Raw genomic sequence first — 21,592 nt, 5'->3', positions numbered from 1 at the left:
CCAGAATGTAGGACTATTGTCCTTTGTCTCTTTCTCTTTGCTGCCTGATGAGAAAGAGGAAGGAGCTAAGTCAGAATGCTCTGAGTGTATTATATGTAAATAAAGTAGTTTAGCAAATATTGCTGCACTACTGAGTACAGAGGGCCTTCTCAATAGTGGTGCCTGCCCTGTGGAATGCCCTCCCATCAGATCTCAAGGAAATAAACAGTTATCTGACTTTTAGAAGACATCTGAAGACAACCCTGTTTAGAGGCATTTTTAATGCTTGATATTCTGTTGGGAGCCAACCAGAGTGGCTGGGGAAACTCAGCCAGATGGGTGGGGTATAAAATAATAATAATAATAATAATAATAATAATAATAATAATAATAATAATAATAATAAGTCTCCTTAATGCTTTACTGTGCTATATTTTTATAGAATAAAATCAGCAATGAAGAGATTAAACTGTTCAATATTATATTTAGAAATGTACTTTTCTCTATGTTGAAATTATTTTAGAATTATCCCACACACTATAAGTTTATACAGGAAGCATTGTGTAAAAGTACCTTCCAAGTGGATTTATGTAGATTGAACAAAATACTAAATGCCTGCTTTGGCTAATCAGAAATGTCAACCAGAAAAATATATGTTGTTGATTAATACTGTTTAATTCCATAGATAAACATTTCTAACAACTTCTAAGAACTAATTAGCTGCAAAACTGTATTTCTTTCTTTGCCATCTTACCCAGGAGTGTCAATGCTTTCATTATTCCCAAGATATATTTTCTACCTAATTTCAAAATAATGAAAGGCAAATAATTGTATCCCCCCCAAAAAACTTTTACATAAATTCCAAGAAATGCTTAACCCACATTCCCTGACTCATTAGTTCCCTGTGGAAACGCACAACTGAATTCTTATTTAAAATGTGGGTCATATTAATTAGTCTCCTGATAATTAAGTTCTGCCGAAATTCTTACATTCATGCCTACTGTAATATTTTCTATTAACACAAGAGGTGAATCATTTTTGTAAGGGTGGTGCTGGGAGCAGGGGTGGGGGGGCAGTCCACCCTGGGTGTCACCACTGAAGGGTGACAAAATGCTGGGCAGCACTCACCACAGGGCCTGCAGCGCGCCCGAGCCACACGTCTCTCCTGGAAGTGACGTGGTGGCTTGGGCACCCGCAGGCTCAACGCTGACCCAAAGGGTGCACCTGCTGCCTCCCCCTCAGCTGTAGGGCGGCTGAGTGGGAAGAGGCAGGCAGACTCCTCAGAGGCCCCGCAGAGCATTCTACCCCAGCTTGCCCCACCCTGCAGGCAGCTGGCCCTGCTCCCATGGGCGGTTGGCCCCACCCCTGGGCACAGGGCACCCAAACGGTTTGCTCCGCTGCTGGGTGGGAGATCCTGAGCCATGTCCTGAGGCTCCTTTAGGCTGTCATGCTCCACATGGCACAAGTAGTGGTCCCTCTCCTTGGGGTCTGTCTTGATGCCAAGCAAAGCATAGTAGGTCCTTTCTGAGTTGGGTGTGACCACTCCACAGAAGGTGCCCTCCTGTCAGATCTCCCCATCCTCCACCCAGTTGGCATCAATCCCCTTGGTGTAGAAGCTGTGGGCTTGGCAAAGGAAGGTCTTCAAACCTTCATAGCCTTCCTGGTCACCTTCACCTCTGGCTGTCTTGCTATAGTCCATGAGTTTCTTAAATTACTCCATACATTCCTCCTCTAAGTAGCCTTTCCAGGTCAGCGTGGCATTGCGTTCACACTCCCACTCCCCCTTGGTCACCTGGGTTGGCACCTCGACTACTGTCCAGGTCAGGGTCTTCTTGTCCAGGCTGATGAAGTTCTTCACCTCATAGCTATACCGTTCTCCAGGCCTATTTCCTCCCAGCTCACAGCCAAATTTGCATTGCCAGCTGTGAAGTCCCACAATCTGGTTAAAGTGATTCTGCAATGTTTGTTCACTTCTTTAAAGAAAACCAAAAAGTTTCTTTTTAGTCATGTGATGAAATGTTGTGGGCATCTTCTCCTCAAATTTATACGTGTCCTGGGTGCATATATACCGTATTTTTCACCCTATAGGACGCACCGGCCCATAGGACACACCTAGTTTTTTAGGGGGGAAATTATTCCCCCCCCCCCAGGTTTGCGCAGCCATCCCCAAGCACTGCCCCGCAGAGGCTTTGCACAACCATCCCAAGCTAGAAGAGGGAGACGGAGTGCTCCGTCTCCCTCTTCTGCCTTCAGGGACAGCTTGCCCCGCTATCCCGCGAGCTTGTGGGGCTGGCGGGGGGAGAAGCAGGCTTGCTTAATCAGGTCGGGGAATAGCGGGGTGGCGGCGCTCCGCCATCCCCCTATCCCCCAAGCTTGTGGGGCTGGCGGGGGGGGGGGGAAGAAGCAAGCTTGCTTCTCTCCCCCCCCCAGCCTCCAGATCAGGTTGGGGAATAGTGGGATGGCAGCGCTCCGCCATCCCCCTATCCCCCGAGCTTGTGGGGCTGGTGGGGGGGAGAAGCAGGCTTGCTTCTCCCCCCCCCCAGCCTCCAGATCAGGTTGGGGAATAGTGGGGTGGCAGCGCTCCGCCATCCCCCGAGCTTGTGGGGGGGAGAAGCAGGCTTGCTTCTCCCCCGCCCCCAGCCTCCAGATCAGGTCGGGGAATAGCGGGGTGGCGGCGCTCCGCCATCCCCCTATCCCCCAAGCTTGTGGGGCTGGCGGGGGGGGGAGGGAGAAGCAAGCTGCGCCTCTTCCGCTGTCCCCCGAGTTTGCGGGGCTGGCGACGGGGAGGAGCAGGCTTCTCCCCCCCTCCAGCCTTCTAGCCAAGTCGGGGGACAGCGGGAAAGGCGCGCTGCGACTCTCCCGCTGTCCCCCGAGTTTGCGGGGCTGGCGACGGGGAGGAGCAGGCTTCTCCCCCCCACCAGCCTTCTAGCCAAGTCGGGGGACAGTGGGAAAGGCCCGCTGCGCCTCTCCCGCTGTCCCCCGAGTTTGCGGGGCTGGCGACGGGGCTCTCCTGAAGCCTGGAGAGCAAGAGGGGTCGGTGCGCACCGACCCCTCTCGCTTTCCAGGCTTCAGCGAAAGCCTGCATTCGCCCCATAGGACACACACACATTTCCCCTTCATTTTTGGAGGGGAAAAAGTCCGTCCTATATGGCGAAAAATACGGTACACAAATATTCTTCCATTCCCTTTTTCCCTGGGGATGTTGTCAGGGGTAGCAAGCAACATTCCCTAAGGAAAAGGTGAAACAGCATAAAGTTTGAAACAACAGAATCCAACCATCCTTATAACAGACTGGGGCAGGAAAACTATTTCATCTTCAGAACGGCTGTGTTATTCTCTCTACTTTGTGTAGGGGTCAATTGTTTTTGGGTTTTATTATTAACAATTTGCATTTGCTTTCATTCTTTAAAATCTGCAGCGGGAAAACTTTGTTATTATTTTGATGTTGACCTTATATTTGATAAATGTGGAAGTGTAGTTACATTCAGAAACCACATGCAGTTTGCAGTAATAAAAACCAACCACTTTGCAGATGAGAGGCATTATTCTGGACACATTATCTGACGTCGACATACACCTAGAAATCTTACCGGTGATCTTTCCTATGCATACAGAAGAACACTTGAGCATTTGCAAGGTAAGATAATTGCGATACCTCGCTTTGCTCACTCTCACAATATACACATGTACCAACCATTTATCAACTGAATGCTTACAGACATTCTAAACTGGGATATTGTTTTCTAGAAAATGCAGATGATAATATAGATTTTATTTATTAGTCATTTCACATATGTCTAAGTCACCTTTGCAGAATATAGGCTCCAATATAGCTCCAATATGCTTTAAACTATTGCATTGATATTTATTCATTGATGCATGAAACCATTCATTTGATGGTTTCATAGAATCAACTACTTTTCCATAGCTAATTTCACAATGCAGTTAAGATTGATTTTGTAGATGGGAGTAAAATGAAACTTGAGGAGCTCAACATTTTGAAACAAGAATTTTTGTATGATAGCAATAAATTTTGTAAATCACCTTGAGGTTTGTTTGTTTTTACAATCAAGTGATGTATAAATTTTATGAAATAAATAAATTGGATATAAACTAAATTGATTCTCAAGGAAACCTACCTGTTGCCAAACTGATACTTCTCTCTCTCTTTTTTTACTCTGATAATTTACTTATTACTAAAATATTGTACAATAAAAGCTATTGCACTATAGTCTGGGATAGAACACTTAATGTCATATGCAGAACAACTTTATCTATGATTACTTGTAGTATAACCTATTGTGACGCTTACTCATAAGGAAATTTACATTCACTTGCAACCCAGTATTTTAGACATATTTCAATCCTTTAATAGTATTTATATTGTAGCTTGTTAAAATCTTCTACATATATGATACGTTGCACACACACACACACACAAACACTTTTGTTACCTGATCATCGGGTAATAAGGATGGCAAAATATGTTTCATCACTTCAGTCTTTACATTTACATGCTTCGTAGAAACAGAAAACATGATCCCATCCTTACAAAGCAATATCAAGTAATGCATACAATACAATACAACTATCATTTGCTTTTCATTATGGTACTTGTTTATGTAATATAACTCTGTGTGGAATATGGGTCTTATATTTATTCTTTGCAATGAAGTTTACAATGCTAGTACTGATGATCATCCCTTCCCCTCCTTCCTTCATTCAGGATGCCATAACATGGAAATAGAGAATGTGACAAATGTCAGTGAATTTCTTCTGCTTGGATTTATGTATGAACCAAATGTGGAGATCATCCTCTTCATAGTTTTCCTTCTCATTTACCTGGTGACAGTGCTGGGGAATGCACTCATCATTGTACTCATCTGCACTGATCATCGCCTTCACTCCCCTATGTATTTCTTCCTCAGCAACTTGTCCTTAATCGAGATACTCATGACAACGTGTGTTGTGCCTAAAATGTTAGCCAATCTCCTGGCTGAAAGAAAAACTATTTCGTTTGGTGGTTGCTTTGCTCAGTCATACTTCTACTTCTTCATGGGTTCTACAGAGTTCATCCTTTTTGCTGCGATGTCCTTTGACCGCTACATGGCCATCTGCTACCCGCTTAGGTACCCCACTCTCATGACTGGGAAAGTTTGTGTCAATATGCTGATTGGCTCTTGGATCGGTGGGTTCTTGTCTGTGTTCTTGTCAACAGTGCTGAAAGTGAGGTTGCCTTACTGTGGACCTAATGTCATTAATCACTACTTCTGTGACAGTGCCCCTTTGCTACACCTCGCCTGCATTGACATCAGCTTTATCGAGTTCATAGATTTCATTGGGTCTTTGCTTCTACTGCTTGGCTCTCTCTCATTCACTGCTGTCTCTTACGTCTACATAATCAGTACCATCCTCAAAATTCCTTCTGCAAAGGGAAGGGAGAAGGCCTTTGCCACCTGTGCATCCCACTTCACTGTTGTCTCCATGGGCTATGGAATCTCCATCTTTGTTTATGTCAGGCCATCCCAGAGTGACACCATGAGCATGAACAAAGCATTAGCCATTTTCTCTGGCATCTTGACACCTTTATTGAACCCTTTCATCTTTAGTCTAAGGAATGAACAAATGAAAGAGGTGTTAAAAGATGTCCTAAAGAAGCTAACCTCCAGAATAAAATACAACTAATGTACTATATACACCTTCAGAATATACACCTTACATGAAAGTTCACATTTTCAATAAACCAGCACAGATTGCATTGTCCATAGTGCATATTGACTGGGTTTTATGACTGTGGAGAATTGCCTTCTCCTACACTAATCTACAGAGAAACTTCTTCTCTAAAGATGTTCCCCACCATCTGAGGTTATGCGGGTTGTGAACAGAGAGTGAGAGTCTTTTCAGTTGTAGCACTACGCCCTTATTCATGACCAAGCTCTTCAACCAGCTATGGTCCAGGGGAGACTGATATACTGCCAGGTCCTCCTGTTCCTGTTCCTCTGCTCCTTGCAGCTGGATCCTCCCCCTTCTTAAGTAGATCCTTCCCCCCAAGTGTCCCTTTGGTAACAGAGCAAAACAGGCAAAATGTTGTTTGTTAAAGGTGCTGGGAATTGTAGTTCTGTGAGGAGTGACTTACAGCTCCCAGGATTCTTTGAGGGAAAGCAATTCACTTTAAATGTATGGTGTGAATATGAGGGGAAGGGAGAGACTTTGGTTTCACATGTTTTGCCCCACACTCCAAGAGCCTTCATAACTTCTTCTAGAAGAACTGTGAGGGAAAAGAAACTGTGTTTTTCATCAGTGAATGGCTGTTTCTGCTTGCTTTTCCCCATACTCCAGCCATAAGAGTCTTTATAGGGGATCCATGAAAGGTAGGAGGTTACTTGGCACTGATGCCATAGGTTTTGATGGTGCATTTGGATGTGAAACTGCTTGACTTGTTGAACTTGGCACTCTTGAATTTTCATGTATGCTATATGAACTGTTATTTTTGTTGAATATTAATTGTCACCATCATTATTATTTTGTGTCATGAAGTATTGTTATGGTTTGTAAATGTGCTCCTTCATCTGCCCCAGCTACAACAAAACATGTCTCTCCCACATTAGTCTCTACAGCATATGTATTTTTTCATCATGTCCTGAGAAAGAAGGACGCCAACAACAAAATATGTTCCGATATTTTTTGTGAACTGATTAAAGCACAGATGTATTTGTAGAATATGTGGTTTATAAATAAATTGACTATGTCTATATTAATTACCAGTACATGGAACTCTATGCTCTGGTTTCAGAGCTTTGTTCAGACACAGTAGTGATGTGTAACGAGGGGTAGTTGGATCAGTATATTTCTAGTCTGTATCACCATTGCATATATTAATTCAATTCTGCATTAAAGTGTAATGATGCTTACATATATAAATAAATCCATGTCAAAATGTTAAGTTTAGTGTTGAACAAATGTATTTTTCTCACAAGGCCTCTCCTCCTTCCGGAGGGGAGGTGTTGTGAGCGGGAGACGATTCCCACGTCATGCGTTCCGCCCCCTGCCCCATACTCTTGCTGGCGTGCCACGCCCCCCGGTTGAGCACAGAGGGGGCGTGGTTTGCCACTCAAATGCGGCCACGCCAGCCATCTCATGCCATTGCTCTCACTTTTTGCTTCGAGTTCCAATGCCTATACCTTCTCACATGCTGTAATCAATAAAGTTGTGGCCTTTTCTTGCCCATTAACCTAATATACTGTGTCCACGTGTCTTTATTTCCCAAGCAGGGATCGGGTCCTTGAATCACAAAATGTATCTTTCTAAAAATAGTTTAAAATGAACATTTGATAATGCACTTACACATTTTACATGAGCTGAGAACACTGTCACAAAGTTGGGAGAAGTGCAAAATCCACCTGATTTATTAATTTGGGAGAGGTGAGTGGAGTCTTCTCACATTGAAATTCACAAAGTTCAAATTCTTCCAACATTCAGCATTGATCTTTGAGACTGTAAGACTGAATGTTGCCTCTGGGGTGGCCCTGCCTAATGTCAATACTAGGGGCATGGCCTTCTGTGGCTACTAACTCAACATGACCACACCTGCTGCACTTTGGCATCTAGCATTTCCAGAACAGATGCAGACCCAGGCCCCACCCTCCAGTTCCAGCAACTCTCTACAGCAGGAATGGAGAACTATCAGCCTGAGGAACTAATCTGGAAATCTGGGGCTTCCTATTTGTAAGGCCATTTCATTCAAGTCACTCCCACCTCCCCTGCATGTGAAGTCATATGTGACAACAGCTGAGGGGCAGCTATAGGTGGGACTTGGACAAAAGAGGCTTTGCAGGCACTGCTGATCAGTTGATTGTAGGGCTGCCATTTGTCCTGATTTCCCAGGAGATTCCCGGATTTGAAAAGTGGAATTGAAATTGTACGGGGGAATTTCCAAAAGTCAAAAAAGCTCAACAACTGACACTCAGCTGGCGAATGGTGTTTAGGAAGTACTGCGCAGTAAGCTTTGCAAGCCTCCTTTGGAAATAAAATCATTAAACCTGTTTTTAAAAGGAGCAGTTTTTCCACTTTGCAAAGGAAGTAGTTTATATTCAAAGTTCTTTCCCCAGCAAATATGTGGATTTTCAAATATTGATCTCATGAACGGCAAACAACAAATCAAGAGCATGCTGATAATTATTCAGCACTGAACTACAATAAGATTGACAGGATGTGTTTGCTGTCATTGCTGGTCTCAATGCAAAAAATGCCTACGAGGTGGCAACAGTCTCAAGTGTCTTCAAGATTCCACAGGTATGTGTGTATTTTTTTTGTGTGTGGCACCCATTTCTTCTTGGTTATCCACTGAGCTAATTGAATTCACCTCTGTAATCTCAGAACATGGAAATTTAATATAAAGAATTATTAAACATAGAATAAGTGTCTCATGCTCTACTGACTGAGCTATCACAACATGTAATTAAAATAAATTAAGGCTATACACTTTGTCTTGGTTTAGGAGGAGAAAGTTGAAATTACCCACCCACCCACCCTCGATCCTGAAATGCAAACCCATTTCTTTATAGAAGCAAGTCTTATTGAGTTCAAGGGGGCTAACTTCCCAGTGAGTATGTGTGGGATTCCACACTTAATCCATTCATTTTGTCTAAAGCATTGAAACTTTTTAATATATTTTTTGCAGAAATTTAAGTTTGCACCACTTCATGATTATGCTGGCTGGGAAGTATTATGCCAACATTACTTGCTAATATTAGTTATGCAGTGGGGGGAAATTATGCATTTCATATATTGAAAGTTAATAGTATAATTGGATTCTAGGAGCTCCCAACAACAGCTCAGACATGTGCTATTTCTTTGCTCTCATCAGCACTGTTTTTTCTCCATCAGTTTAACTATGGTGCGTATGAGTCTACACTTATAGGTACAACAAATTTCCCATTGGGGCTCATTGTTTCAAATGATGATGATGGAGAAAGCTTTGATCAGATCCTGACATCTCTGCTTCTGCAGTATGGCATTTGTGTTGCCCGCCAGTATAAAGTAGGAGAATCAAAATATGTGTGGCATGAAACTTATCGCAACTATATGTCAAAGTTATATACAGAACTTTTCTTAAGTGAGATAAATGTGGTAATAGTCAGTGGAGACTATAATTCAATGAGTGGATTACAAAACCTCATGGGACAAAATTGGAAGATCAATCCTGGGAAAGTTTGGATCATAACTGCTCGGTGGGATTTCAAACAGCATATTGGTTTATTTGTAACACCTCCAGAAACGTACAATGGTGCCTTTTCTTTTTCAGTCCACAAAAAGCCTGTGCCAGGTTTCCATGAGTTTCTCGGAAGCTTTATGTCTGACAAGCCAGTGATTCGCTTTTTCATGGATTTCTGGTCAACTGCTTTCATTTGTTATTTTTATGAAGACAGCTTTTCACATTGTTCACAAAGCAATATGTGCACAGGCAAAGAGAAACTGGAATATCTGTCCAAGTATACATTTGAAATGGATATGACTGGTGAGACCTATGGTATCTACAATGCTGTCTATGCTATAGCCCATGCTTTACATGCCATCCATGAGTCAAGACGAAGAAGAGACAGAATTGGACAGCTGAATATTCCATCATGGCAGGTAAATACATTGCCATAATAAAGTCTATGAGCTTGACAGGATGTCTAATGAGGAAAACTGTTTACTTAGAGAACCAAATACAAATAAACAAATAGGTCAATGTTTTGTATGCTGGTGAGTTTATAAGAGAATTAGGGAAGTCTGCTATGCTGTATTCATGTGGACAGTAGACTTTGAAGAAGTAGAGGAGGAGGAGGAGGAGGAGGAGTTTGGATTTGGTATCCTGCTTTATCACTACCCTATAAAGGTAAAGGTAAAGGGACCCCTGACCAGTAGGTCCAGTCGTGACCGACTGTGGGGTTGCGGCACTCATCTCACTTTATTGGCCAAGGGAGCCGGTGTACAGCTTCTGGGTCATGTGGCCAGCATGACTAAGCCGCTTCTGGCGAACCAGAGCAGCGCACGGAAACACAGTTTACTTTCCTGCCAGAGGGGTACCTATTTATCTACTTGCACTTTGACGTGCTTTCAAACTGCTAGGTTGGCAGGAGCAGGGACCGAGCAATGGGAGCTCACCCCGTCATGGGGATTCGAATCGCTGACCTTCTGATTGGCAAGTCCTAGGCTCCCTATCACTATCCTAAGGAGTCTCAAAGCGGCTATCAATCTCCTTTACCTTCCTCCCCCACAATAAACATTCTGTGAGGTGAGTGAGGCTGAGAGACTTCAGAGAAGTGTGACTAGCCCAAGATCACCCAGCAGCTGCATGTGGAGGAGCAGGGAATCGAACCCGGTTCACCAGATTACGAGTCTACTGCTCTTAAACACTACACCACACTGGCTCTCTTAAGATGCCGTTTCCTGAAAAGGGAACAGAACTATTCTGGCATAAAGGAATGAAGATTTATTCCTACTATGCATTGGATTTGGCTGATCCCTGAGCCAAATTGTGTCTATTTGGAGGCACTGGTTGAGTTGGTTTGTGAAAGCCACAAACCACTGTAGATTAGGTTGGATGGGCCAGAAAGATCTAGGGCTGTCGGAGGGGGGGATAGAGTATTAAAAAGAAAGAAAGAAAGAAAGAAAGAAAGAGAGGGAGGGAGGGAATAAGTGGAAAAACCAGTGGAAAAGCCAAAACATACCTGACCACTGGCTGAATCTTCCCAAGAGAAGGTAGGAGCCCTGACTTTCCTTCCTGCCTGATACCCCTTCCTTGAAGCAGCACCCTGCAGGATTGATGCCTTTGTGCAACAGCTGTTGAGCTAAGTCATAAATCCTGCAGGGTTCCGGTTGCTCTTTCAATATGTTCTATCTGTCTATGCAGATATAAGTCCTGTTGAGTTCAATGAGACTTGCTCCCAAGACAGAATTGCAGAATAAATAATGGACAATTTCAGAATTTGTTTCTTCTATTTTCTTCCAATTCAGCTGAATTCCATACTGAAAAAACATCCATTTTAACAATGGTGCAGGGCATGAAGTATTGATTGAATATGGAGAAGTTTTGGCTGGCTATGATATCATCAACTGGATCATTTACCCCAATTTCTCTGTCATTAAACCCAAGTTTGCAAGTATTTCCCCAAACCATGAGTTCACCCTCACTGGGATAGATGTTGTGTGGAACGACAGACTTAAACACGTAGGAAAATACTTAGCAGCTTATAGTCACAACTGAATAAAAATATGTTACTGTCCAGATGCTGCAGCACTGTTACCCATGGATCTTAGAGGTAAGAGTAATGTTCTTGGAAGTAGGGACAGAGCAGAAACCCACAGAACTTGGATTTCAAAGTGGACTCAGCTGATTCAATCTGGGTGGATCATGAAGCAAAACAGATCATGAATCCTATAAATCTGCAGTCCCACGAGTCCCTTTATGAGCTAGTCCACGAGCTTCTTCACTTGCCTTGTACTTTTATTATGATTATGATTATTTGCATTTCTACCCACTTGCTCATAGGAGCCATGAGTGCGCTGGGCTTCTTTCTTCTGTGTGCTTTAAATAGAGCAACAAGACTTGATGATGTCCTGTTGCTCTCAGAGTCAAGTGCAATGTGAAAACATGACTGTGTACACAAACACTCTATTGTAGCTGAGACTGCAAGAAACAAACAAACAGCATTTGGCATCATTTTATCTGTTGTAGTTTACTGTGTGTTGGCGAAAACCATCATGGTGGTCCTGGCCTTCCTGGCCACAAAGCCGGGCAACAGCATGAGGAAATGGCTAGGGCAGAAAGTAGCCACCTCCATTGCTCTTTTCTGCTCACTCATTCAAGTGGGTATTTGCATTGTGTGGCTGTTAACTTCTCCTCCCTTCCCCAAAGCTGACATGTACTCACAGGCTGGACATATTATATTGGAATGTAATGAAGGTTCCATCACCATGTTCTACTGTGTCTTGGGCTACTTGGGCTTTCTGGCCATGATCAGCTTCACAGTAGCCTTCCTGGCCAGGAAACTGCCAGATACATTCAATGAAGCCAAGTTCATCACTTTCAGCATGCTGGTATTTTGCAGTGTTTGGATCTCCTTCATTCTGGGTTACCTGAGCACCAAGGGGAAATACATTGTGGCTGTGGAAGTTTTTGCCATCTTGGCCTCCAACACTGGCCTCTTCCTTTGCATATTTCTTCCAAAATGCTACATCATTGTTCTAAGATCTGATCTGAACACAAGAAAGGTTCTAATTGAAAAAAGAGTTATTAATCCTAAGTGTAACCTCTTACTAGTTGACTTTCTGTTCATTGCAGGACCGATATCATATCACACCAAAAATCAGAGATTGGCTACTGTTTGAGACAAAAGTCAAATTTCAATGTTGTCAGAGTCAAACTTTATTTCCATTGGGCAGATTGCCATCATTTTCATTGGGATGATCATAATATATTTTCAAACATCTCCTTGGAATAGAGCAGAAAATAGCAACCACACTGGCTTGGTTTACAAAAATTTGCTTTCCCCCTTGAAGTGCAAAGAAGGGTATTGATTTGAAACTTTCATTCCAGCCAACCTATCAACCCCTTCTAATATTCAGGTCTGAACTTTCAGTTTCAAAAATTCAGTCCCCTACTGGTATATTTATCTGTTCACAATTATAGTTAATGAAACCCATGTGATGTATTTGCAAACTTATATTGCACTTTGTGTGAGGTTGCCCACGGGCTTGTTCTGGAAGCTCCAGCTAGTGCTTAATGCAGCAGCTAGACTGCTGATTTTGGCAGACACCTGGGGAAAACCACTTCTTAGTGCTCAAGCAGAGCAAACAGCATTTTGGAGTTTCTTCAGATTGAGGGTTGCTCCAGTTTAGAGCTAAATAATGGGGTTTTTGTGGAGCAGGGGGGAAACTACTCAGACCCATAATTCTAGGCACAGGTCGCGTGGAAGAGCCCTTAATGTTGATTCAATCCATAATAATTGTACATTTTGTACTTTAAAAAAAGAATATGAAATTCTTAATCTCTGGATAGCAGTTTTTTAATTGCTTCCCAGAGGTTCGTTGCATGATTTTAGAAGATGGAATAATTAATACTTTGGATTTGTCAGTGATAATATAAGGAAACGTGCTATCTTTTCATTCTCTTTGCAGACTCAGAGTATCTTGAAATATGGGCCAATGTTGTCTTTCTATGGATGAAGTTGAATAGAAACAAGTAGGCATTTTTATCATCATCATTAGCATTAATTTGGCTTGAATCATTAAATAGTAGTATAACTTCTGAAATAATTAACACACTGAATATCAGTAATACACACACACACACACACACACACACACACACACTTAAAGAAAACTTGATGAGAAATACAGAGAAGTTTCCAAATTATTGGTTATAGAGAGCATTTGGTTCCATTTATCTGATATTCTCCTTCTGTTAGAACTTCTGCAGGGACATATTTGGAATATCCAAAAATAAGACTCTCACTGTTTGTCCCTCCACTTTTTTTCCTGCTGGGATTTGTAAAGGTAAGCATCATAAATCCTGCTATGGGAATATGATCTCTTTCTGTACCATCAGATGACTTTTAGAGATTTATCTGGAGTTATTAGAGGTAGGCTGATAAATGCTATGTTAGAAAAGAGGAGCCTGAAATTGGATACACAAGCTCTGCCCAAATATAGTTTCATAGACCAATTTTGGTTTCCCTCGCTTTCTCAGTTCTCCACTTTTCCGCATCAGTTTCTATTTTAAAAGATCTCATGAAATTTTATCACCAGTTTAGTGTCTATTTCTCCTAATATAAACAATTTTATGTGAAACTTTGCTCAATATGCTTCTTTTATAATGTATTTAATGCTATTTTCACTAATATAAGCATTTTCATGCACTATTTACCTTAGTAAATACTTCTTTTTTTGCTAATGGTACTTGACTGATTAACTGCACTGTGAAATTCAAAAACATGTGAATTATGAAGGGTGGCTGTGTTTCAGTTTTCATATAGTTTTGGAAATGTGAATTAGGTACATTTGCTTTGAACATGAACTGAATTATTCCCCCACCACCACTGCCACTTTAACCATGAGGCTGGGGCAACATAGCTTTTGTATACATGTTTAGGTCTGGGTTGTAAAACATTTAGTACTTAAATACTATTTCTTTGGCAAGTGGAGTTTTAGACTCCACTGGTCCTGGCTGTATTGCTCCATTCAATAACTCATCAGGAATTAAGCAGAATGTTGTAGGGAGAGGGAAGAGAAAATAATATTAATAGGGTGTTTCACAACTGAAGTAACATTCCTGATAATTTAATGAGGACCTCATAACAGCACTACATCCAGAATCTAAAATTACCCCCTGGGTTTTCTCATACCCTTTAACTAACACATGTATCTCTTTGATGACCCAAATCATCAATTTGAAACATAAGAAAACTTTCTGTTCTTGAGTTAGAAATGCATTATAAATAAAACATGATTTTTTAAAAAAATGTTTCCTTAATTTTGTAATTTCCAAGAAATCCACCTGCTACAGATCCAATGTACAAGATCATCCATCAACAGTTAAGAATTGGTTTCAAAAATATATCAGCTGACCCCCTCATAAGGACATGAGAAGGACATTGGTTCAAAAAATTTGGTTGTTTCATCAAATTTGGCATTGAGTTCCTGATTCGACATTCAATAATGACAACTTCATTTCTCTTCTGAGATACAAAGAAGCTGACTGAGAAAACACCCAGAAACCAAATGGGGAAGGGATGTTGAAGAGAGGGTAGGGGCTGATTCCTGGTGGGAGATTTTCCATTATACTCAATGGGAGCAAAAGAGAGCTTCATATTTCATATAAGATTTTGCTCCAAATAACAAATCAAAGAAGAACACAGAATCAGAACAACTGTTTTGGATGCAGCACCAATCAGGCTGCTTCCAAATGCTATAAATATGGATTAAGAGTGAATCTTGTGGTTGCTGCACATGCCTAGTGAACAACTCTGTTTCTTTCTTTTCCTTTCTTTTCCTAATATATTGTTTCCTATAAAATAGAATGCATGAAAATATGGAGAAATATAATAAGACTATTGTGACTGAGTTCATCCTTTTGGGATTTGAGACAATCCACTCTGTTGAGATTGTGATCTTCATTACCTTCCTGATTATATATGCATTGACCATTACCGGTAATGTTACATTAATTGCACTAGTCCTGGCCAATCACCAGCTTCAATTGCCCATGTATATTTTCTTGATTAACCTTTCATTCCTGGAACTCATAATCACATCAGCTGTCATGCCTAAAATGCTAATAAATTTTATCACGGGGAAGAAGACCATCTCCTTTGTAGGCTGCCTTACTCAGTCATTCTTCTATTTCCTCATGGGCTCAACTGAATTCTTCATTCTGGCTGTAATGTCATTTGATCGCTACGTTGCAATATGCTACCCATTGCGGTATGCATCCATCATGAACAGAAATGCCTGTTTCCAGCTGCTTTTGGGATCATGGATTGGTGGCTTTCTGATTATTCTAGTTCCCAGCATTGTAACAGCTGGCCTTCCATTCTGTGGCCCAAATATAGTCAACCACTTCTTCTGTGACAGCGCCCCCTTGCTCAAGCTTGTCTGTGCTGAAACATCATTGGCGGAAAAGGTTGATTTTGGGACATCTTGCATATTGCTTCTGGGTTCACTTCTTATAACAGTTGTGTCCTATATTTATATTATTGTTGCTGTATTGAAGATACCATCAATACAAGGTCGAAAGAAAGCTTTCTCAACCTGTGTTTCTCATATCACTGTGGTATCATTGTATTATGGGAGCTCAATTGTCATTTATGTCCGTCCAACCAAAGGGAATGTTCTGGATTTCAACAAAATAGGCACAGTACTGAACACAATAGTGACACCCATGCTAAACCCTTTCATATATTGTCTGAGGAATGAGAAGGTGAAGGATTGCATGAAACTTTCATTCAGTAAAATCATAATGTTTCTTAAGAAATGAATGTTACAGGATATTCCATCAATTGGAGTTTTAGGATTCTTTTATTTAAATGGGAGAGAGTCAGTATAAGACAGCTTGTAGTATGTTGGACATAGGTCATGAAGACCAGATTCAAATCTCCACCTAGACAGAGAACTAACTTGGGTTCCTTAATTTCTGTTACTCTTGCCTACTTCTGAAGGTTGTTGCAAAGATAAAATGTAGTTATTACCATGTATGTGCGCCTTCCCACTCTGTGTGTAACCTGGAAGAAGTGAAAGTGAATATTTTTGTTCAAAAAAGGAATAAATAAATAGGTGCTTTTACTCCTCTGCTTCAATGGTATTAAAGTGGCTAAATTTGACTGACTCATGTCTTTTGTGATTTAAAGGGGAGGGTTGGGGGGCATATTTTAATCTAAGTCTTTTTTATTTACTAGAGTTATACACCAGCTCTTCATTTTGGTGCTAATTATAAGTGTTTTAAATAAAAGTAAAAGCCTTAAAGTATCGTGATCTTTTGCAAACTCAAGGCCAAATCAAGAGACAGGAACAAAACCTGGGGTGAACTTGGACCTCCTTATTTAAACCCATAACAAAGCTCCTGCAGAGGGAAACAACAGACATAACTTCCTCTCAGTTGAGCAAACAAAATTGTATTTTGCACAGTTTTGTGGGTTGATGGGCTCCAACTCTCTGTCCATTGGACATGCTGGCTAGAGCTTACTGGAGTGGGTAACCAACAAGAAGGGTGTCAGTGGTAATGAAGGAAAGATGTAATGATTTGTGGACTGAGCCAATAAATTAAATCGTGGCACTGATATATTCTGTTTAGGTGTGGAGCTGCCAAAGAAGTATCCCTAATTTTAGAAGAGCATTATATTCTGTCAAAACTCATTGAGGTGCAAGTGTGTGGCTCTGCGCATTCTCACAGGAAGTTCATATCAGCACACCTGAGAATTATCATAAAATACAATGGGAGAGGGGACCTTTAAAAATATATGCACTTGTTAATGAAATCCCTTGAGGTCCAAGGCAAAAATCCTGAAAGCAATAACTTGGGTATTTGGGGAAGCTCAGTGCTGCTCTCTAAAAAGGTAAGAGAATAAGAAGACCACAATGTGCTCATTGAATGTTTCTCCACCCCCATAATGCCATTTGAAAACAGTTATTTGTTATCTCTCTATACACTGAAGGCAGCCTCTGCTAACTCCATTGTGTCAGGAAGGATTGTAGATTACTTTGTAAAACTGTGATGGATGAACACTGGAACAAATAAATAGAGAATGAGTGTATTGCATCATTGATCTAGGAAATGGGGACCTAGATAGGATGCTGGAAGCTCTCAGTTGTGTGCCTTGTTCACTTTCAAAGCTGCCTTTGAGAAGAATATTGTTGTGAAGTGGTTCTTTTTTGGGGGGTGGAGTGGATAGGCTGTATGCCTGAGTCTCTTCTAATTACTGGATCCAACCAGGATCCCATTGCTGGAACAGCCAGACATGATGCCCCTAAGTATGGGTTGTTAAGGTAACAAAGGAAGTGGCTCTCACCAGGAGGCACCCTCCCTCAACTATCTGGTAGTTACAAAGACAAAAACCAGAGTTAAGGTGTGAGAGAGCTAGAAGCTAGAAGCAGGAGGCTGCAGGCTAGGCAGCTCAGGGACAGAGCCATGCCTGATTTCTGCTGGAATCCAAGGCTGTGGCTATGGGAGAAGCAATACCATACTGGGGTGTTAATGCTACATCATAGACTCAGGTTGCATATATATGTAAAAACAACCATATATCATACAGACACCACAGTCTCCACCGTCCCTCATTCCAAGGAAGCCAAAACCTAGGTAAGCACCTAGAACCCCTGAATCTTGCACCACTCAGAGATTGGTGGTGCATACAACAATATAGCAGAATTCAAAATCTCTGCAAACAAATGTTTATCAGTTCATCTCTCTTCTCCTGCATTGGAAACTTAGAGAGTTTTCAGCTTGGTATTGTTTACGAAATGCTGCTTTACTGTACAGTTGAATGAAATTGCATTCCAAAATGTAACTCTCAGCTAATAATTTCTATCCATAAGATTTTTGTCTTCAAAAGTTTGCTTTCTCTTCCTGCTTCTCACACATTTGTCAAGAAAATGCACTATGTGAACTGAAGTAAAAAGGTTTTATACTGTTATGGTCTCTAAAGCTGCTAAAGAAATATGGTGAGCTGAAGCAAACAATCTGAAGTCATAACAAGAGAGATAATTTGTTGGAACGATGATAGACGTGGATTTTATACTTACCCACTGTGAAACTGCTTCTAAATCTTATGTGAAGTAGCTGAAACAGGTAAGACAACAGAACATCTCCTTTTTGCTAATTAGAAAATCATCTGAATCTCACTTTGTCAACTGGAAATTGTAATCTATGGCAAGGATGAGGAACCTGTGCTTTCCAGAACAGCTGTTGTTGGTTTGTAGCTGTACCATCCCTGACAAATAGCGAGGCAAGCTGAAGTTGATGAGAACTGGACTCCATCAATATCTGGAGGGCCACAGGACCTCTAATCCTGAGCTTGAGATACAAGCTAGGGGTGATTCTGTATTTCTCATGTTTTGAATCCCAGAGAAAACTGAATCACCTCTCACAGTTTGCATTAAGATGAGCAAACCAAATTTTGTCGAGTACTGCTCTCTGTGTATGCCCACAATAGCCCAACTTGGTGTTCTCTGGATGTTGATGGACTCTTAACTCTCTAACCATTGGACATGCTGGGCTGATGGAAGTGGGAATCCAACATTGGAAGAACACCAGGTTGTGAAAATCTGGAGTAAGGATTTGTGGACTGGACCGCTAAATTAAATGATGGCATAAGAATAGAGCTTGTATTAGGTTTCTCAGGTTTCTTCGAAATATGTATCTCTGTAGTTTCAATCATCAAGTGTGTCAATGCAGGATCTTCTCCTTTCCTGGAACATAGTACTGCTTCTCTAAATGTCCTGTGGCCCCTACTCCTTCAAGTAGCTTAAGTTTTAGTATCACAACAACTTGCCTAATATAGTCTGTCAATATTGAGGAACTACTTATACACACAAAGGTGGATTCTGGAAAGGGCTAGCACTACCTTTGGGTGGAATGAGATAGCTATCTTATGTGGCATATGCTGAGGGGCAGGGAGTGGTGGTGAGTGGTTGAAGTAAATAATTTCACACCTGCCCTGTGCTTTCTAAACTAGTGTACTGTCCTGAGGTGTGGTGATGACCACAGCCCCATAACCGGATATGAAATTAGATTCAGTGTTTGGCTTGTGATGCTGGAATGTTGATCATCTTGTCCTTCACCCCAGGCAAAAAAAAATTATTGAGCTGGCCTAGATTTTGGGCAATTACTGGTGCTCTTGAAAATGGTATTCTTCAACATTTTATGAGCCAAGATCCAACTTTATTCCATGTATTTGGGGATCTACATCTTTTTTGTTATATATTAATATGGTTGTGGTGCTGCTGCTGATGCGACCTACCTTAGGTCCAGCTGTAACCCAGTATAGTGGAACCTTGGTTCCCAAACAGCTTAGTTGCCGAACAAATCGGCTCCTGAACACCGCAAACCCGGAAGTAAGTGTTCCAGTTTATGAATGTTTTTCAGAAGCTGAACATCCGATGCGGCTTTTGCTTGAGCGCAGGAAGCTCCAGCAGCCAATTGGAACCCATGCCTTGGTTTCTGAATGGTTTCAGGAGATGAACAGACTCCTGGAATGGATTAAACTTGAGAACCAAGGTACCACTGTAGTGGGTCCAGGCCTACTTCATAGATGTCAGTGCTTTAAATAATACAGAAAGGCCTTTTTATTTCACTGCTGTAACTAACACTGAATTTCCCATTCACAATGAACATTTGATAGAAATAAATCATGGACATAAAGAAACTTTCTTTTTCCAAATATTTTTGTTATTATTGAAAAAGTAAATGCTCTCACTATGATTACTTTCTTTGCAGCTATATTGTAAGGACACCAAATGGCTCTGAAGAAGTATAATACAACAGTGACAGAATTCATTCTCTTGGGTTTCTCTCAGAGTGCAAAGGTTCAGTCCATTCTCTTCTTTATCTTTCTCACCATGTACATCATAACCTGGCTTGGGAACCTCACCATTATAATTACAGTGATTTACACACCCCACCTCCACACACCTATGTACTTTTTTTTATGCAACCTGGCTGTAATAGACATCAGTGATTGCACAGTAACTGCACTCAAAATGCTGTGGGACCTCATCTCTCATACAAATTCCATCTCCTACAACTGGTGCATCGCCCAAATGTTCTTCTTCCATTGCACTGGAGGTGCTGTAGTATTCTTCCTAGTTGTTATGGCTGTTGACAGGTACATAGCTATCTATAAACCACTGCGATATTTACTTATTATGAACCAAGGAGCTTGCATAGGCTTGGTTATTGGAACATGGTTGGGTGGCTTTGCTCACTCTATTGTCCAGGTAGCACTGGTACTTCAGTTACCATTCTGTGGGCCCAACATTTTGGACAACTTTTACTGTGATGTTCCTCAAGTAATCAAACTGGCTTGCACAGACACATACATTACAGAAATACTGATGGTTTGTAACAGTGGACTGCTTCTCACACTGATCTTTTTTATCTTACTTGTATCATATACTATGATTTTGGTGAAGATTAGAATGCATGTCACAGAAGGGAAGCACAAAGCCCTTTCTACATGTTCTGCACAGGTCATAGTAATGAGCTTACATTTTGTTCCAGCAATGTTCATTTATGACCGCCCTTTCCGGGTATCTCCAGTGGACAAAATAACCTCGGTCTTGTACACTGCAATCACTCCAGTGCTAAATCCAATAATCTTCACTCTGAGGAACACAGAAATGAAAAACAGCATTCGAAAACTGGTTGGTAATAATATGTTATTCAAAATAACTGAATCAAAATGACATCTTACTCATAGAGACTGCTGTTCTCAGAACCCTAACCCACGCAAGTCAAATAACTCACACAATATTGTGGCCCCAAAAGACACTTTTTTTGAGGGGTGATCCAAAAACATAGGCCCAAAAAGTGCTTTTTGGAGGGAGGGGGAGATTGCAGTGCCCAAAACAGTCTCAGTTTTACAGGGACTGTTGAAGATGTTTTAGTGTTACAGTTATATGGTGTTATAGTTTATAGTGATCCAATTTGAAAATTCACTAAGAATGGGTACTCTTAGATTTGCCACTCAATTTTAGCTGAAGTAAAAATCCATCATGGCTATATATTTTCCTCCTCAGAGGAAATATCTGAATAATTTCAAGAGAAGTTGTTTTTGGCAAGAACCCACACTTTGTCACAGTGGGTGACTTTTTGACAGAGGTGCAGAAAGGAAGGTAATCATTGGGGATACACTATCTACATGTGAGATTAAAATTACATTTTATTCTTGTACACATTTCAACAGCATGTTATATACATTCTTTGCCCTCCCTCAAATTTGTGTCTAAGTTCAATTTTGGACATTGGTATCTGCATATTATTATTTTTGCTTTGTTTTTAGTATATTCTTTATAACAACATATATAGCTTTGTAATTAAAAAAATGGTTTGAAGTAACACTGTGTCACAACTTTT

General features: G+C 41.2%; 3 protein-coding genes across 3 annotated transcripts in view; all 3 read left to right on the top strand.

Moving 5' to 3' along the window:
* The window catches only part of LOC310691042 (olfactory receptor 14A16-like), a 242,514-nt gene that overhangs the window by 164,848 nt on the left and 56,074 nt on the right, over window positions 1–21,592 (top strand). The gene's annotated exons all lie outside the window — the stretch shown is intronic.
* LOC310691631 (olfactory receptor 6M1-like) lies at window positions 4,717–5,755 on the top strand (the record flags this gene model as incomplete). The annotated part of the gene is made up of 1 exon (XM_083471489.1): window positions 4,717–5,755. The coding sequence occupies one exon, from the start codon at window positions 4,717–4,719 to the stop codon at window positions 5,662–5,664; it is 948 nt and encodes a 315-aa protein (XP_083327615.1). The 3' UTR covers window positions 5,665–5,755.
* Window positions 15,056–20,922, top strand: LOC310691630 (uncharacterized protein; the record flags this gene model as incomplete). The annotated part of the gene is made up of 2 exons (XM_083471488.1): window positions 15,056–15,971; window positions 19,967–20,922. 2 exons carry the CDS (start codon window positions 15,056–15,058, stop codon window positions 20,920–20,922), a joined length of 1,872 nt encoding a protein of 623 aa, XP_083327614.1.

This window comes from Podarcis liolepis (genome assembly GCF_965112155.1).
Source record: "Podarcis liolepis genome assembly, chromosome: 13".
Taxonomy (NCBI): domain Eukaryota; kingdom Metazoa; phylum Chordata; class Lepidosauria; order Squamata; family Lacertidae; genus Podarcis; species Podarcis liolepis.
The sequence above is the reverse complement of the archived record's forward strand: the minus strand, read 5'-3'. Positions and strand labels throughout refer to the sequence as shown.